At 37.0% G+C, this 19,511-nt stretch overlaps 1 protein-coding gene across 2 annotated transcripts; it reads right to left on the reverse strand.

The window, feature by feature from the left end:
• Nucleotides 1-7,344: 7,344 nt before the first annotated feature.
• On the reverse strand, nt 7,345-8,392 carry LOC121436541 (glyceraldehyde-3-phosphate dehydrogenase-like). 2 transcript variants are annotated; one of them, XM_041636541.1, is made up of 2 exons: nt 8,224-8,392; nt 7,345-8,169 (listed from the first exon to the last, which is right to left on the reverse strand). In XM_041636541.1, exons 1-2 carry the CDS (start codon nt 8,344-8,346, stop codon nt 7,345-7,347), a joined length of 948 nt encoding a protein of 315 aa, XP_041492475.1. In that variant the 5' UTR covers nt 8,347-8,392. The 2 variants fall into 2 exon arrangements, with proteins under 2 accessions (XP_041492475.1, XP_041492474.1); XM_041636540.1 differs by having other exon boundaries at nt 7,345-8,392.
• Between the last annotated feature and the right edge of the window lie 11,119 nt (nt 8,393-19,511).

Below are 19,511 nucleotides of genomic sequence, written 5' to 3' on the forward strand. Positions count from 1 at the left end.
CTATTGCAGAACCAATAGGGAAACATTGTTTTGAATTATTTTGTGTATCTCAAACATTAACTATTTTTAATCCTTTCAGTGAATGAGATGTTCATTCATTAAAATATCAGACACTGCTGATAAATTCTCATGGCTCAGAAATGAGCTACCGGCTCTAACATGGTGCATATACTCTGGGGCATTTCTCCTTTTTCTAGTTTGTATTGTAAGGTAATAATCACTTACTGAGTACAGCTTTCAAATGATTGTGTGTGTGTGTGTGTGTGTGTGTGTGTGTGTGTGTGCACTGTGGTGCATGTTTATAATCCCAGATGAAGCAGACGAGAGTGAGCAGCAGGTCAACCTAGGCTACACAGAACTGTGAAACCACTTTGACTAGCAAGACCCAAATGAAAGAAGGAAGGAAAATAGGAAATAAATCATTTAAAGGGTATTCCTTAGTTATTAATAGATAAATATTTGAATAAAGATTGTTTTATTATTCATAATGTTTTCATAATGAGCAAGATTTCTACTGGTAACTAATTTGTATTTGAGTAATTCAGTTCTTAATATTAAATAGTTTCATCTAAGAAATAAAATAACATTGAGCATTTTCTATCTGCTTGTCTTGATAGCCTCCTTAAATGACTTTGGAATGTTTAGTTTATTTCAGTTCAGATTTGACAAAGGATAGGCAAAAAACTAGATTATATGAAGCTTTATACATTTCATAGACGGAGGATAGATTTGGAGTCATGTTTCTTTCTGCCAAAATCCTAGTATCGAAGGAATAGTGGGATGGGTCCCATGTCTTGGCCCCAAACGAACCATTTCGATTATTCATTCTTTGACTATAAACTCCTCCAGTGAATGCTGTTTTTTCTTTTCCATAGAACTCAGAAAAATCTGTAATTGTGCTTATGAAAAATGAAAAAGTCATGGTTTAAATAAAAATATATTCTGAGCATACTGATATATGGTAAGTTAAAGACGAACCAGCCAGTTAAGCTGTATTTTATAGGAAAGAGAACTGAATCTGTGAGATTCTCCTGACTAAAAGTATAGAACAGCATTAACTGAATGAAGTAGTCTCCTTACACATAAAACACTATGATGCACATATTAAATATGAATAAAACTACAGTTGCTCTTCTTGTAGCTATGCTAGCAAGCTTGATTTTTGACAGTTCTGTAATGTTCAAGGGAAAGAAAACCGGGCGGTGGTGGCGCACGCCTTTAATCCCAGCACTCGGGAGGCAGAGGCAGGCGGATCTCTGTGAGTTCGAGACCAGCCTGGTCTACAGAGCTAGTTCCAGGACAGACTCCAAAGCCACAGAGAAACCCTGTCTCGAAAAACCAAAAAAAAAAAAAAGAAAGAAAACCCATGAAAGGAACTAAACCCGGTTTATTTTGTTTCGAAGTTTACCATCTTTTATTTGAAAATACAAGACCAAAGATGAGTAATGACTCACTCTTGTAAACCCAGCATTCAAAGATCCATGAGAAGAGGCTTGTGGGCAAAAATCATCATCATGAGCTACACACTGGCATTGTGACTGGAAAGAGTAATCAATAAATAAGTGGGAACAGCACATTTTTAGCAAAATGCATGTTGTCCTAATTGGAACATTTGAGGTATTTTTTTTAAATCTTCTTTATCTCTGTAAAATAATACTCTGAGAAATGCATGAACATTCCTTTCTCTTACATAACAAATTATTCTTGTCCACATGAAGGTGACAGCAAATATAATGATTAAACATGAGGTATGTGGTGTGGTACCTGTTATATTCACTATCAAAATAAAATAAATTAATATTTTCAGTACATCATGTTAGATTAATAATATACTATAATTATATATTATATGTAAATGTAATTGCACATTTCATGTTTATAATAGTATAATTATACTGTTACTATATTTTTTTATCATTTTAACATCACTATTTTTGTTATTCAGAGCTAGATGGTACATTTTTAATTTTTTTTTATATTTTTGGTTTTTATTGCACTATACATTTTTCTCTGTTCCCCTCCCTTCCTTCTTTCTCCCCGTCTACCTTCTTCTGTAAACGCCATGTTCCCAATTTACTCAGGAAATCTTGTCGTTTTCTCTTTCCTTATGTAAATCCTTGTATCAGACTGTACACTTCTAAATCATCTTGATTCTATAATTTGTTAGTCGTGGCATCTAATAGGTGGTCCTCATTTTGCAACTTGGAGTCTTTCTCTGTTGAATGGAGCAACAGCACCATCTTTGTTATTGAGCAAAATGAGTTAGGATGTAAACAACATTTACACACAAAAGCCTGGCACATACCTACAACACTCATAGTGAATAGGTATTAACATTGATCTTAAGTGCAATAGACACAATTATTATCTGAGCTGCTGATCTTTTCTTATTGAACTAGAATTTGGGCCATGCAAAGGAGAGCAGCAATGAGTAAAGAAACTGAGTGGCTGATATCACACACACAGGAATATATGAGCATTTTTTAGAGTATCTTTTAGAAAGGGAAAGCTATTTCCTTCATCCAATGCTCAGCAAGAGTTTATGGGCATAGGCTGTGTTTCTTTTCACTTTCTCTTTCCAGAGGCTAACTGATCTTTCAGTTCCTCATTTTGACAGCTTGTCTGGATCATTTGCTGAGTCTTCTTGCAGTGTCCTCTGTGTACCCTGGGATTTGGGGGTTCTCTGTCTTTCCTTTGGTACACCACCATATCCCACTGGTATAATACCATAATATAATAAGTTTACATACTATTTATCTGCTAAACCAATCCATGAATCTGTTGAGGATAAAGTACAATACTTTCGGTGTAGACTGTATGTACGAATGGGGGTTACAACTAGCAAAAGTCTAAATATTCAAAAGTTGTGTTACTTCAGTGAGTATAAAGGGAACGGATATGTGTCCTTTTTGATATGATCAAGTCTATGGCTAGGTTTAACTAAAATGTAAAGTAATGATAAATATATAGACTATTACAAGTGGTTTGCTGACAGTAGGAGAATAAAATATAAAAATCATGGAAATATACACCTATATAATAGATCATAATTACTTAATTTCTATAAAAGTTCAATAATTATTTTATTATAATCATATTAATATGATATGAAATATTTTATTGTAATATATTCAGCTAATCTTAACATTATTTAATAGAATATAATAGTAATAAAAATACTTATAATAAGATTATTTAGCTGTTAATGGTAAAATTTGCCTTCAGAAAGCAAAAATTGATAGTTTGTCCTACCCTTCTCTGAAACAGCAATTATCTCTAAAACCAAGAGTAACTACAAAACTTCCTAAATTAATACAATTAAATAAAATATAATTTGCATTTTACTTAATTTTTAAAAGATTTATTTATTGTGTTTACAGTATTCTGCCTACATGCATGAAGGCAAGAAGAGTTGATTCTACTACATGGACTGGCTTTGTGGGAGCCTAGTCTGTTTGGATGCTCACCTTCCTGACCTGGATGGAGCAGGGAGGACCTTGGACTTCACACAGGGCAGGGAACCCTGACTGCTCTTTGGACTGGAGAGGGGGTAGGGGAAGTGAGGGAAAAGGGGGGGGATGGGAGGTGGGGAGGAGGTGGAAATTTTTAATAATAACAATAAAAATAAAATAAAGTTAAAAAAAGATGGTTGTTGAGCAACTATGTGGTTGCTGGGAGTTGAACTCAGGACCTTTAGATGAACAGGTGGTTTTCTAAACCATCTCTCCGGCCCCATTTTACTTAATTTTAATTATAAATAAAGTATATTGGTTATAATATAATATTACACTGATATATACAGCAATAATATTTTATTACTACATATGAATGCATTAATATGCAGAAGCCATATATCAACACACAGACACAAAAGGAGACAGATATTTAATATTTAGAATTTTTTTTTTTTTTTGGTTTTTCGAGACAGGGTTTCTCTGTGGTTTTGGAGCCTGTCCTGGAACTAGCTCTTGGACCAGGCTGGTCTCGAACTCACAGAGATCCGCCTGTCTCTGCCTCCCAAGTGCTGGGATTAAAGGCATGAGCCACCACCGCCCAGCTAGAATATTTGTGACTTGTATCTAGGGAGCACAAAGCATCTGCGTCACAGTGAATATTGCCAGTCTCCATCCACTGCCTGAATTACTAATTCAATAGAATCCTCACAGGGGAGGAGGAAAATTGGAGATTGAGAAACAATTTATCATTTGTACTAAGCAACCAACATAATGCCTGGTACAAATCTATTCATGTACATTTCTTTAAAATGCATTTATAATTGGAAGGATAGTTTAGTAACATTGTGGCAATCTCAAAACCAAAAAGTAAAAAAAAGAGCTTTTTAACATTATAATTAATGTACTTTTGTGTTCCCCCTTCTGAGTTCTGAACTTTTATGTCTCACCTAACAAAGAAAGTGGTAAAACATTGACTTTTATTTTTCTGCGGATGTTATTGAGAAAAATAAGCTAATTTTAATAATTTAGAATAAAATATCATTCATATCCTTTTCCTATCTTACACTTAGTAAAACACTCATGTTTATCTGCCTGTCACCATTCTAGTTACCTATATCTATAGAACTGTAATATTCTGCACAAACATCTGGGTACTATTGATAGGGAAGATATTTATTTCCCAAATATGTACAAGTTATAAATATGATTTTTAAATAAAAAACTGTGTACCGCTTTATCTGACAAAACTACATTTCAGTTTTTTTCTTAAATATCAAAAACATTCTATGCATGCAAATGTGAGGCACACATGTGTATACTAAGACAGTAAGCCCTGAGCAGTATTCACAATGGAAACCTTCCGTGTGAATGGCTGTTCATGACCTACATTATCAACAAAGAATTAAATGAAACCAGACATGTTTTTCTTGGTTTATGGAGCAGTTTTCCTCTTATTAGATATTCAGGGAGAGTAGCTGTCAAAGGTCTTTCTGCAAGTTCACCTAATGTATTGTCTCCACATGTGTTGAATGTATAGTTTAGTGCTAACTTGGAGCCAAGAGGATATCCAGTTGCCAAAGCTTTCAGGGAAACGAGGTTTTAGTCAGATTCACTGTGGAGGTATTTGGGGAGCATTTTTATTCCAGAAGTGTTGAAGGTTTCTTCATGCCAATTGCAGTTTAACTTTAGAGAATCTTCTCACTAATAAAAATTAGATATTTCATGTCAGTGCCTCTGATTGAATTTTGGATCATATTCTTTTATCTTAGTTCTGCAGTAAAATTTGGAGACGTATTCATCTTGTGATGTAGTCACGGGCTCTCAGCGAGGCCAAAAAACAGCATAAATAGTCCCACATGCTGCCTACTCAGTGAAAATAGTTTACACTTTGCTCACTCTCAATATGCTCTATTGACAATTCAAAACCTATGACACATTTTAAAGTTAAAAATAGTTCTTTAGATACACACTTGAGAATATGCTACCTCATTTACCATTTAAAAAATGTCTGTAGTTACAGTGAAAAGATATATATGACCTCTTTCTCTCTCCAACCCTGATCTACTTTTCTTTCCCTCTCTTAGTCTTCCTCTTCCTACTCCTCCTTATATAGGTTCATGGCGACAGAGTGTGTAGAGAAACAAAGACTTATATGGTCCCTAACACAGTGGAACTTATATTCATATGTCATACAAACTGAACTATTAACAAGTAAACAAGTTTGTTTATAGGTTAAACTTGGAAAATGTTGGGTGTCAGGGAAAAGATGAAACAGAAATTTGCTTACAAAATATACGATTTCTTAGGGGTCTGAAGAGGAATGAGTCAGATGGGGGAAATCGTGAATAAAGGAATCATGGGTACTGGCTCCAAATAGGGTATTATAAGAGGTTCTTTATTAAAAGGAAATCCACATATTACAATGGGGAACAGGAACAAAATTCAACATCAAGGTGAGTCAAGCAGGGAGCGAGAGACTAAAGGGGCACACCCATGCACCTTTTGGTACCTAAGGCCAAGCCCAACATGGTCCAGCCTCTCAAACATCATTGACCGAAGGAGGTTCTTCATCACCTCCCCCTTTTGTTTAAATAAGCGAGTTTTGTACCCAATACAAAACTATATACAATAAGAACAGATATCAAGTATAAAAATTAGAATTATAACCAAAATAAACAATATTAAGCAGTAAACATGTGCTAAATATTTTAATAATTATTTTATCCCAAGGAATCTAAGTCTTATATTTGAAATGGCTTGGCTAAGTCATACAAGGAAAATAACTCTGACTATCTAGTCTTTAACCCCATTGAAGGCCTGAGAAGGGAGAAAATATTACTTGAGTAGGTAGGAAGCACAATCAGGCAGCATCCAAAATGTGCAATAGATGACAGAGACATTCTACCTGGGCATTCATCCAAAGTCTCATTTGCAATGCTGGAGCAACCAACTTTGGCCTAGAATAACTGACAAACCACTTTTAGAGGGAGGAAAACTTTTAAACTGTCTTTTCTTGTCTTGGCAAGGTTTGACAGTCTTTTTTCTTGTATCCTGCTTGTCCAGGCACCATGCATTTTTTCAGTGGTCAAGGCATGGGCAGTTCCTTGCCCAATGGCCACTTCTGCTAAGAAGAAAACAAGCTCCAACTAGAGTGTCTTTTGTGTTCAGCCTTCTCTTGGTACTGCCAGGAGCAATTGTGTCTCATGTTAACAGAACCCTAAGTTATTTATATGTCACATTCTACAGCTCTTTGAAGAGGCTGAAGATTACCTGTCTAATCAAAATACTATCTCTCTCTATATAAAGACCCTGATTAGTCTAACTATAAGTATGACAAGCATGATTACTTTGGAACTAAAATTCTTAATACCTATATAGCTTAAAGACTAAGACTTCATATCACAATATTAAACAATCTTTAAACAACTGTGCAATAAATGAGTAGAATGGCCTCCAAACAAGCAATGCGTAAGTATCTTGATTAGAGGTAGAAATGTATAATGCAATTGATAAATATATCTTAAAATTGTATCAATATACAAAATGTCTTAAGCAGAGGTAGAAATGTGCATGCATACAATATGACAAAATAATTTTGCATAGGTGTACAAATAATGTAAATAGAAATATGAACATGTTAAATATAACAAATATAATTTGAATTTGTATCAAAATACAAGAATCTTTTTTTAGGGGTGCAATGAACTTTATTGATGGTATTCAAGAGAGTAGGGCTCCCCAAGCCCCCTCCTGCTATTTTGGGGGTCTGGGATGGAAACTGTGAGGGAGATGCTCAGTGTTAAGGGTTAGTTAGGCCAGGGACTGCTCAGCAGCCGAGGACTTCTCTCTTCTGTGTCCTTGCTGGGATGGGTGGTCCAGGGTGGGCTTCTTACTCCTTGGAGGCCATGTAGGCCATGAGGTCCACCACTCTGTTGCTGTAGCCGAATTCATTGTCGTACCAGGAAATGAGCTTTACAAAGTTGTCATTGAGAGCAATGCCAGCCCCAGCATCGAAGGTGGAAGAGTGGGAGTCACTGTTAAAGTCACAGGAGACGACCTGGTCCTCAGTGTAGCCCAGGATGCCGTTTAGTGGGCCCTCGGATGCCTGCTTCACCACCTTCTTGATGTCATCATACTTGGCAGCTTTCTCCAGGCGGCATGTCAGATCCACGACGGACACATTGGGGGTAGGAACGCGGAAGGCCATGCCCGTGAGCTTCCCGTTCAGCTCTGGGATGACTTTGCCCACAGCCTTGGCAGCGCCAGTGGACGCAGGGATGATGTTCTGGGCAGCAGCACGGCCATCTCGCCACAGCTTCCCAGAGGGGCCATCCACAGTCTTCTGGGTGGCCATGATGGCATGGACTGTTGTCATGAGTCCTTCAACGATGCCAAAGTTGTCATGGATGACCTTGGCCAAGGGGGCTAAGCAGTTGGTGATGCAGGAAGCGTTGCTGACAATCTTGAGGGAATTGTAATACTTGTCATGGTTCACACCCATCACAAACATAGGGGCATCGGCAGAAGGGGCGGAGATGATGACCCTCTTGGCCCCACCCTTCAAGTGGGCCCCAGCCTTCTCCATGGTGGTGAAGACACCAGTAGACTCCACAACATACTCGGCGCCAGCATCCCCCCATTTGATGTTGGTGGGATCTCGCTCTTGGAAGATGGTGATGGCCTTCCCGTTGATGACAAGCTTCCCATTCTCAGCCTTAACTGTGCCTTTGAACTTGCCATGGGTGGAGTCATACTGGAACATGTAGACCATGTAGTTGAGGTCGATGAAAGGGTCATTGATGGCAACAACGTCCACTTTGCCAGAAGTGAAGGCAGCCCTGGTAACCAGGCGTCCAATACGGCCAAATCCGTTCACTCCAACCTTCACCATCGTATCTCTGGAACGAGGCTGGCACTGCACGAAAAGAAGCAGCTGTCTCTAGAACAGGGAGGAGCAGAGAGCCAAAATACAAGAATCTATATCAATGTAAATTATAAATAATAGCTCACAAGTATTTATGCTATTACTCATTATTGTTATTATTAGTATAAGTAAGCTCAAACTAATCTACCTATTATTCCATTTTGTTGTTGTTGTTTTTTGGCTAAAGGAGGTTCCTCATCATGTGTTAGTGTGGATGGTTTTGAAGTGACAGGGAGAGAACTTCTGGCTTCCTATACAGAGATGATAATTCAGCAGCATAGTGGATAACATCCAGATTTCTTGATACTGTCTTTTTTTGATTCACTACTTTTCACACTTGTTTGCTCAGTTCTTCCATTCCAATGGTTGTCTTTTATTTGGCTTGCAAGACTCTGTCCTTCCCATCCCTGGAAATATCAGCCATTCTCCTGAGGATACTTTCCCAACATCTTGAATGTTGCCTTGAACATTCCAAGTCATTTTTGTGCCAGCCTCTTGTCTGATCCCAGGTCTTACTATAGACTTGATGATAATGCTTTCTATAGTCTAGTCATGGCTAGTGGCCACAGATGGGGAGGTGATGCCAATTTGGATTAAGATCTTCTCTTCACTTATACAAAGAATGGTATTTAATTTCTATAGACAGAAAAATGATATTAATTAGATCCTTAGAGACCCTGAGTTATCCATGTCCTGAGGAAAGGCTCTTTAAAAGAACCCTTTGATAATATTTGCTATGAATTATCACCTCTTATATAAGAAGAATTTAGAATGCATACCTAGCTTGCTGTAGCCATATCCCTATGTAGAAATGTTCAACACTTTCTCATAAAAAATTGACAAAACGTCTTTGTCAAAGATTATCTCTTTATACAGAGAGCACTTCTCTCTCTTATTGCCTCCCCCCTCTCTGTCTCTCCTCTCATTTTGGTTCACTGGCTTTTTAATACAGTTATTTAGACTGGGCATCTGTTTCCTTATTATTCCTAACTCTTCCTATTTCAATCTAACATCTGTTATTCTCTCAATCCTGAAAAATAATTAACAAAGTCACTGTTATTCACTACACAGTACTTGATGTGAAATGGGTGAAACTCTCTGCTACTAATGTTCAGACCACCATAAGTCACTATTTGTTGCCATGTCTCTTGTTATGTATCATGTATATCAAATCATGTATGTTTCTGGTGATTAAATTCATAGCTTCGTGCATACTAAAAACATGCACTGTGATATGATATGATATATCATTTCCAGAACACAGAATGATTTCAGCCTTCAGTGAGATGCCTGGCTTGTCTTCATATTGTAAAACAACACCTTATTAATTTTATCATCTATGATAGAATAACTACACACAAATACAGTATATTTGAAACTAGGATGATGGAGGAAGGTCATTGGTTAAATAAAAAGAAACTGCTTGGCCCTCATTGGTTAGAAGATAGGTGGGAGGAGTAAACAGAACAGAACGCTGGGAGGAAGAGCGAGTGAGCTCAGACTCCATGGCTCTCCTCTTGGGAGCAGACGCCTCAGAGAGACGCCATGCTCCCAGCTCCCAGGCAGACGCACACGATGAAGCTCCGACCCAGGATGGACATAGGCTAGAATCTTCCTGGTAAGCGCACCTAGGGGCACTACACAGATGATTAGAAATGGGCTAAATTAATATGTGAGAATTAGCCTAGAAGAGGCTAGATAGAAATGGGCCAAGCAGTGATTAAATGAATACAGTTTGTGTGTTGTTATTTCGGGCATAAGTTAGTCAGGCAGCCGGGGTGCTGGGGACGCAGCCCCGCTGCCCTTATTACTACATGATACTGATACTGATATCAGACGCCTCAGGGAGACGCCATGCTCCCAAGAGGAGAGCTGTGGAGTCTGAGCTCACTTCCTCTTCCTCCCAGCGTTCTGTTCTGTTTACTCCTCCCACCTACCTTCTAACCAATGAGGGCCAAGCAGTTTCTTTTTATTTAACCAATGACCTTCCTCCATCATTAGGATTTTCATTTTGGAATCTGAAAAGTGGTACTGAAGTGCTAGCCTTGTCTAAGATTTAGTAAGCTTCGTGCAAACAGCTTTTGCTTATCTCAGCTGTCTTTGATTTGCTCTGCTACTTGGCTCCCCAGTGGCATCTTCTGACGTTAGTTTCTTTTGTGACTAATGCAGTAAAATGCTGATTGCCTGAATTAAAGCCTTTTTGCTCCTCAAGACATTCACATGTGATGACTAACAAAAGTACAAAACAATGTTAGCTTTCCAATAGTGGAAGAGGTTATCCAGCGTTTCTCAATAAGGGAAATAATAAATCACGTACAGGAGAAAGAGAAGGTTGTCCACTCCAGAAAGTTTTCTGAAACAGTACTTTCTAGGAAGGAATTTGGAGATTTGAATAGATTCTATAAAACTATTGTATTATGGGACTCAAGAGAGAAGCTGGTAGCTTTGCAAAAAATATATGTATGCTTCCTGTAACCACCAGCTAAAAATGATCACAAAGTCTCTTCCTAATATGCATTGCACAGTAGCTATAGGGGGGTGAAACACAACCAGGTCTATTCAAGACAAAATAACATGTATGGAGTGTTGTGATTATTTTGGACTGGTGTAGAGGGGCTTCAATGTTTGGCTTTTCACTGTCTGAAGATGCCTGTTTTCATTGGCTCTTTGTCCCTCCATTTTAAAAGCAAGCATATTGGGTCTATTTGCTATTCAACTGGTATCTCTCTTGCTATTACTTCTGCCTTGGTGTCATCAGAATAGACCTGCCCAAGATAGTAAATATAATTTGCTTATATTAGCACTAGTAAGTCTGCAAATTGACTCTCATTCTATAGCATCATTTTTCTTTACTATAGAATCTCTTAGACTTGGTTGATAAAGACATGGCTAGCCTTATTGGGTCATAATCTTGCTTACCACTAAATATATAAACTTCATGGTTGAAAGATGCCAGATCAAATACACCCTGCTCTAACTGACTTACATTATCAGTAAACACATCATGTATAGCTAATTTACTTACATTATCAGTAAACACATTATGTATAGCTATGCCCTACAGATGAGCTCTATGATGATTTCTTAAATATTACATACTGAATGCTTAAACTAAAAAATTGAAATTTATCTGAAATTCACTTTTAACCAGGCACCTTGTATTTTTATTGCTAGTTCTGGCACCCCTCCCTGGATCATGTGTAAATAATCTTGTATAACTGTTGCTCCCCTCAAACCCTCAGACCTTAGTAGGACACAGACCTTAGCACAACTGATGCCATAGTGGAAGTATCATTCATACCTTAGAACCTAGCCTACAGGTAGCAACACCTGTGTAGGAAGCAACATCTGTCAAAATGACAACAAAGGCCTAATCTGTAATATTGAGCTGGAAATGTTGTCCCCGCCTGCCAAGAACTTGGACTCCAATTCCTAGCCTGCCAAGCTCTTGGACACCAACTCCCAGCCTGTCAAGCACTGACCCCTCCCCGGGGAGGGTGAGAACCACTCCCACAGGGTATTTAGGGTCCCATGCAAATAAGAAACACATGAGTTTGTGGCTTAACAATACAAGAAATTAGGATACAAAATTAAACTTGAAGTACAGTAAAATATAAACAAAATAGATCTCAAAGATACTGGATACAAATTCTTCAAAATGTGGAAGGAGGTGCATTTTTTTCCCACATGCAAGTTGGGGTAATTACTGGGAAAGATAACCTGCATGCATCTGTCTTCAGTTTCTTTCATGAACCAGTTTCAGTACACAATGATACAATAGGCTATGCTATTAGAAGATAATGGCAAAGTTTATACCACTTTTCATAATACTTTATGACAGCTGCTTAGTCTCATTTAGAGTAATTAAGGCAAAAGTAACAGGTATGATATCTATCATCATTTATAAATGGAAGTTATTAAGATCCATGTGTTGTCATTATTTTGCAGATGTTTTTACATTCCATTGTATCTGAATGTAAGCACTCAATAGGTTGAGTATGTTTCTTTTAAAATATTTTTTTTCAAAGACCTGTTGGTTTAATAGCATTTGAATCTCCCATCATGGGAGTTTCAGTTCTGATGCAATCATGCAATATGGCACCAGAAGTCACTATCAGCCAACTTCAAGGCCTTTACTAATTAGCAACATTTGTGAGAACCTAGTCATTTCCTGAAACTTGCTCATTTGATTAATGCCTTGAAAGCAAAGCCAGCTGTTAATTATGTTAACAACCAATTCCTTGGGAATCATCATAATCCATTTTAACAGGCTGACAATTACTATTAATCAAATCCAGAGACCTGAAGTGTTACAAATTTGGAAATTCAGTTTTCCTGTGCATCAATGTATATGATATATGAGAAAGCAAAAAAGGATAGGATTGTCTTTCTTTAATTTTGTGAAAATAGCATTTTTCTAATTAGGTGAGTACTCCTTTGATTGTACAATTCAGTTAAGCCTTCTTACATGACACAGAACATCTAGTCACAGAGGGGAAAAAGGAATTCAAATTTAGCTGTTTGACATATTGCTGAAAAGAAGGAAAAAGATGTTAGTCATAATTTGATGAGAAATGTAGAAACAAATAGAGCATGACACTGTGGGCATAAATTCAAGAGAAATGTCATTGGAAGGGGAAGAAAGCAAGAGAAAATTTAGCATACAAGGAATAAGAGAACTAATTTTTTCCATTGTTTATTCTGTATCATTTGGTATTTCGATTCACTGGATTTTAAAGTGATCCAAGATCCAATTGACATTGTAAAAAGTAGTACCATGAAGAATGTCACACTCCTCAGATCTTTCTGTTGTAGTTAAGAGTTTTACAGTGACAAATTATCTCACACATTTACAAAATTTTCAAGATAAAGATTTATAATATAGCCTATGTGGTAAATGAAGGCAATTAATTATATTATTACTAGTCACAGGTTCATTTGCCTATGCAATCAAGTATTTAGTGCTTATTATTAGGAAATTAATTTCTGAGTTCTCATTTTGTTACAGGAATTATTGGAAGTTTTAAAGACAAAGCGATGACTGCAAAGGTGAGACTCCCAAGTCCCCACAAGCATGTGATTAGAAAGGCAATGTGTTGAACAACAATGTAAGTTCATGCCCAGGTGATTTAGCTTGGAGGAATGAATTATAAAAAAGTATTTACATGTGGGTAATGTAATAATGGCTCGAAAAGGAGTACAATTTTGCTGGGATATATTCTGAAGATTCCCTGAGGAAATCTGTACATAAAACTGAAGGACTGAGAGCCAGCTAGACAAAGATCTGGGGATATCACCATTTATTAGAAGAGAGCTTCTAATAAGAAAAGATATTTGGGGTATTTCAGAAATTAAAGGGTATGAATTTTTTGTAAAATAAAAAGAAAGCACACAATGAGGAATATAACGATAAAAATGGAGCCGCAGACAGAAGTGGGAACTAAAAAGGACAGTTCAAAAAATGTTTGTGGTGATAACACCAGAAAATACTGACCGAGTACATAGCTGGTCAGTGATAGGACCATAAATCATTATATCATTATGGCCCTAAGGACAAAGCATGCAGAACTGAACTCATCTAGGCATACACTTCTGATATCCAGTAATATGCTCAAAAATGTATATATTAAAGAAAATCTCTTCAATACATGATACAAAGCTGGATACTCACCAAGGGAAGAATAAAACTGTATCCTTACCTCATATTCTGTAAAAAAAAAATCCAATTCAAAGTAAATGACCTAAGGTTATGACCTGACATTTTGAAACTGCAAGATAGAAATGTAAGCAAAACACTTCAAAATCTGGTCACAACCTTTTGAAGAAGACTATTATAGGAGCAGCATCAAACTGAAATCTATATAGTAAAGGAGAAGAGAAAGAAGTGCAGAATTAGAGGTATGAGGGAATTGTGCTGGTTATTGTGCTGAAAATAGTTTAATTATTCAGGATATTTAATTATCTCAGAAAGTTAAATCCCTTCTGTTAGGGCTCAGGAAATCCTGCAGAAGAAGATGTAGAAAGACTATAAGATACAGAGGGGATAGCCAACACCAAGAAAACAATATCCTCTAAACACAACAGGACCAATGCATACATGAACTTCCAGAGACTGTGGGAGCATGCTCAGGGTCTTCCCGACTCTGTGCAAAATGAGATCCCAGTACTGAGAGAAGAAGTAAACATAAGACCCAATACCCTAACCCAGAAGCTTATTTTAATTGATAACTACTCACATGTGAAATATTATTTCTACTGATCTGAGTCATACAGGATTAAGACACTCACTCTTAAGGGTGCCCCATGCAAGCAGCAGCTATGACCAACACAAAACATAACCGAGGGCATCCTTGGAATTTCTTTGTTCTTTATGTTTCCTAATGTTTGTCTGGATTTTTTTTCCTTACAGATCCTTTGTGTATATATTATGGCTTCCTGATTTATAAATTTATAGGATGGAATCGTGTGCAAACATGTATATCTCTATTTCAATACATATTTTTCATGCTTTTTTGTTGGTTCTTTTTCTTCTGTTTGTTTGCTTTGTTATATATTACTATTTTTTGGATGCCTGTTTGTTTTCTTTGTCTTTGTGTTTAACTTTTTTCTTCTTTTATTGAAGGTAGTTTTCTTTTCCTACATAATATATCCTGATTACATTTTCCCCATTTTCAACATCTCCCAGTTCCTCCCCACCTCCCTTAGTGAGAATACAAACAGACTTCTAAAGAATAACTATTAAAATATAATAAAATACATCAAAAACAAACAAACAGATAGAAAAGAGCCCAAAGGAATGCACAAGAAAGAGAGACTTACTCAATGGCCCACTCAGGAATCCCATAAATCCTAGAACTGGAAGTCATAATGTATACAAAAAGAAATATGAAATGAATACATATAAGTAAAATAAATGAAAACTAAAAATATAATATGACAAAATTTTTAAATACCCTGACATGGCATTATAAGACAAGGACTCTCCAAAGAAGCCCTGGAGTTTCATTTTCTGTTTGCCATTAATAGCTAGTTGTGTAGCCTACCCTTCAGAGTAGTTTTTTTTCCAGTGACTCCCTTGGAGAAAACAAATTTTATTTGAGAGTGTCTACCAATTGGATATAACTTCAAGTTTTGGGATAGAAGCATGTGTCTACTTCTTTCAGCTCTAAGACCTTATGTGGTGCAGACACTACAGGCCGTGTGTATACTGCCTCAGTTTCTGTGCATACTTATGTGCTTCAGTCATGTTGCATTTAGAAGACTTTGTTTCCTTGTTGTCCTCCATGCTTTCTGGTTTTGTCACTCTTTCTGCCTTCTGCAGAGTTCTTTGAGTACTATGGGTAAGACTTTAATGGAGACATCATATTTCGAGGCGACTAGTCTGAGTAGGTTTCACACTTCCTGCATAACATCTGGTTTTGCATTTTAGTATTTATTCTCACCTACTGCAAGAGGAAGCTTCTCTAATGATGACTGAGGAAGGCATTGATCTATGAGTAGATCAGAATACCATTATGAGTCATTTTATTGCTCTGATTAAATGTTAAAACACTATCATTTTGTTTTCTCCTAGGTACATGGGCAGTGTAATCTCAGGTTCTTCATTACCTAAGCAGTATCAAGTATAGGTCATATGTCTTGGAGTGGGCCTTAAGTCAAATCAGACATTGATTTGCTACTCCCACATGTTTGTGCCGCTGTTGTACTAGTATATCTGGCAGGTAGGACGCCATTGTAGATGAAAAGATTTGTGATTGCATTGGTGTTTTTCTTTCTCTTTGGTAGCATGCACAGCACCTTGTCAACACTAGCCTGTAGAGGTGAAGACTCTAGGTATGCACAATCTCCACTTCTTCATATTCAATCAGTTGTGTAGGTGTTCCTTCAGCGATTGCACCTTGACACCAGTTTGTAGAGAGCAATCTCTAGACTTGGCTACTGCTTGCATTGTTTGAAGGTTCATATGGGATGAACTTTGGCCAAAAACTCAATGACATTAAACTTATTTCTAGTACTAGAAGCTTTGCTTGGTGGCCAGCTAGCTTTCTGTTTCCCCCATTTTTATTGATTTAATTTAAATCACCTTCATATGTGTATTATTTTAGAAAGTTTCTATTACATTAGGTTTCTATAATGCCACTCAAACAGCCATTAATTTTAGCTGATTTTCCCTGTGTTTCCCGTCTTGTCCACCTCTTCTGTACACCTCCTCACCTGACTCTGCTGTCACAGCAATGCTCATCCTTCCATCTGGCTTCTATTTCTCTATCCAGGAGAAATCTGCTTCCGCATCACCCACTTCCTTATTCTATACCTAACCTCTGTGGCTGTATGTATTGTAACGTACTTATCATTGATTTAACAGAGAAAACCCAAATAAAATAATTTACATACCGTATTTGTCTTTCAGCCACTATAATATCTCACTCAGGATATTTTTTCTTGGTCCTCTATTTACCAATGATGATAGTAATATTCTACAGTTATAAATGTACCGCATATTTTATCCACTAATTTGTTGAGGGAAATCTAGGTTACTAACATTTTTATGGTCATTATAAATAGGAGTGAACATAGTTGAGCAAATGTAGCTGTGTCAAGATGAAGCATCATTTGTGTATATGCCCAATGGTAGGATAGCTAGAACTTGAGGTAGACCGATTTCCATCTTCCTGAGCAACTGCCACAGTGACTTCTAAGGCTGTAAAAATATGTAATCCCACCATCAATGGTTGAAAGTTTCCCTCACTAGCATGGGCTGTCACTTGTTTAATTCATTGTGGTCATTCTAATGGGATTAGATGATATTTCAGATAGTTCTGTTTGTGTTTCCCTGATAGCTATGAATATTGAACATTTCTTTGAGCATGCTCAGCCTTTTGAGTTTCCTTTTCTGAGAATTTTTTTAGATCATTTTTTAAATATGTTATTTGTTTTCTTAATATTCAGCTTTATACATTTCTTGTATGTCTGGAATATTAGTCCTCTATTGTATATGTATCTAGTAAAAACCTTTCCTCATTCTGTAGTCTGTCGCTTTTTCTAAATGATAATGTTCTTTGCTGTGCAAAATATTTTCAGTTTTATGAGGTCCTGAATACTAATTGTTAATCTTTATGTCTGTGCCAATGATATTTTGTTTAGAAAGTCTTTTCCTGTGCCAATAGGTTCAAGACTATTCTCTACTTTCTCTTCTGTGAGGTTCAGTGTGTTTGGTTTTATGTTGAGGTCATTAATTAATTTGGAGTTGAAAAGTCAAGATCTATTTGGATTTTTCTACAGGAAGCCATCGAGTCTGACTAACACCATTTGTTAAAAATGCTGTCTTTTTCCAGTATGCATTTCTTGTTTTTTTATTTAAAAAACAACACAAAACAAAAAAGTCACAATTCTCTATGAGTGTAGATTTATACTAGGTTGTCAACTTTATTCCATTTATTGATGTGTCTGTTTTTATGACAATGCCATGTTGTTTTTATTACTATAGCTCTGTAGTATAGCTTGAAATCAGGCACAGTGAGACCTCCAGCAGTTCTTTTATTGTTTAGGATTATTTTTGGTATCCTGAGATTTTTATCTTTCTATATGATGCTGAAATTTGTCTTTTCAAAATCTATGAAGAATTATTTTGAAATTTTGATGTAGATTGCATCGAATCTTTAGATTGCTTTAGATGGCCATTTTTTACCATTAACATGGGGAGGTTTTTGTAGGTATAGCTGACAGGTAGAAATTCAGGGTGGGATAGAAATGGGGACTGGATTGTAGAGGGTTCAAAGAGTAGAGAAAGGCTGGGTGTTGCCCCGGGATCTGCTTAGTCCCCTGAGAGAGAGAAAAGAGGTCACAACAGTTTAGTTGGTGGCAGAACTGGGGTGAGATTGGAGGACTGGATTAGGAGAAAAGGGAGAGTGAAGACCTGAGGCTCACTTACCTGTCTTACTGCTTGAGTTGTTTTTCTCACAGGCTTAGCAGGCACATTAACAGAGAATGCCTGCTGGATTGTGGACTAAGACAGAGGAATGAATGGGGAGGATGTTGGAGGAGAATATCTGTATGATATGCTAGAGATGGAGGCAGAGAGGAGGGAACGGGAACATAGTGGGCAGCCTGCTACAGAGATGCAGAAGTGACTAGAGGATTAGATTCAGAAAGGAAGAGGGGCAGTGAAGATCTGCAGTTAGTCTACCTGTTTCCCTGGTCACTCTGTCCTATATGATCCTAACAAATGCCTATTTTGCATGCACACACACTCAATTGTGGCTGTATTCAACCACAAGTAACAAAATGATGTCCTTTGAAGGAAAATGGGTCATCATAATAAACAAAATGTGCCTTACTCAGAAAGACAGGGACAGCACATTCAGCTTTGCGTGGGTAGAGAAGGGCATGAAAGCTAAATGGGGCTGACTCAGAGAAAGGGAAGACTAGCATAAATGGAGAGAGGGTAAGGTGATATGGATGTGATCAAAATGCATTGTGTACATTTAACTGAAGACATATCTCAGTGGTAGAGCATTTTCTTCTAATGCACAAGGCTCTGTTTTTTTATTCCCAGTATTATATATAAAAATAAAAGTAAAGGGGGATTAAGAACCAGAAGAAAAGCACACTATACAAAAAATGTTATGTAAAATACATAATATAAACCACAAAGACTCACAGAATAATTCAACATACTAGCATAAAATTGCCCTTTAAAAAAAGCCTGCGTCATATTTTGAAATTACTAGCGTAGAATAAAAAAGAAAGAAAGAAAATAGCTCAAAAAACTCTTTTTCAATACATTAAAATATCGACAAATAAAAATACAGAGGTATTTGCTGTAGATAATTGGGTCAATTACACACAAGATCATGACTACAGCTTACGTTTCCTATCCTATCGTATACTATTTTATGGTATGGAGTAAATTCCTTGTCTCTATTTCTTACCTTAAAAGTGTTGTGATATAATTCCATGAACAAAGGGAACTTGTAGAGAAAGTTTATTTTGTCTACTAGTTGCACAGTAGGAGTCCACAATGATAGGTGAGGCACAGAAGCAGACAACAGAAACAAAGAGTTTAGAGATCACATCTCCATTCACAGGCAGAAAGCAGGGAGAACAAACTCAAAGTGTAGTAAGAACATAGA

Source organism: Microtus oregoni, unplaced genomic scaffold (assembly GCF_018167655.1).
Source record: "Microtus oregoni isolate MIOR12 unplaced genomic scaffold, Mior012 000049F_ref0000343, whole genome shotgun sequence".
Lineage (NCBI taxonomy): Eukaryota > Metazoa > Chordata > Mammalia > Rodentia > Cricetidae > Microtus > Microtus oregoni.

Bases quoted from the DNA above. Each gene is read 5' to 3' on its own strand.
- LOC121436541 (XM_041636540.1), bottom strand. From the start codon at position 8,346: ATGGTGAAGGTTGGAGTGAACGGATTTGGCCGTATTGGACGCCTGGTT.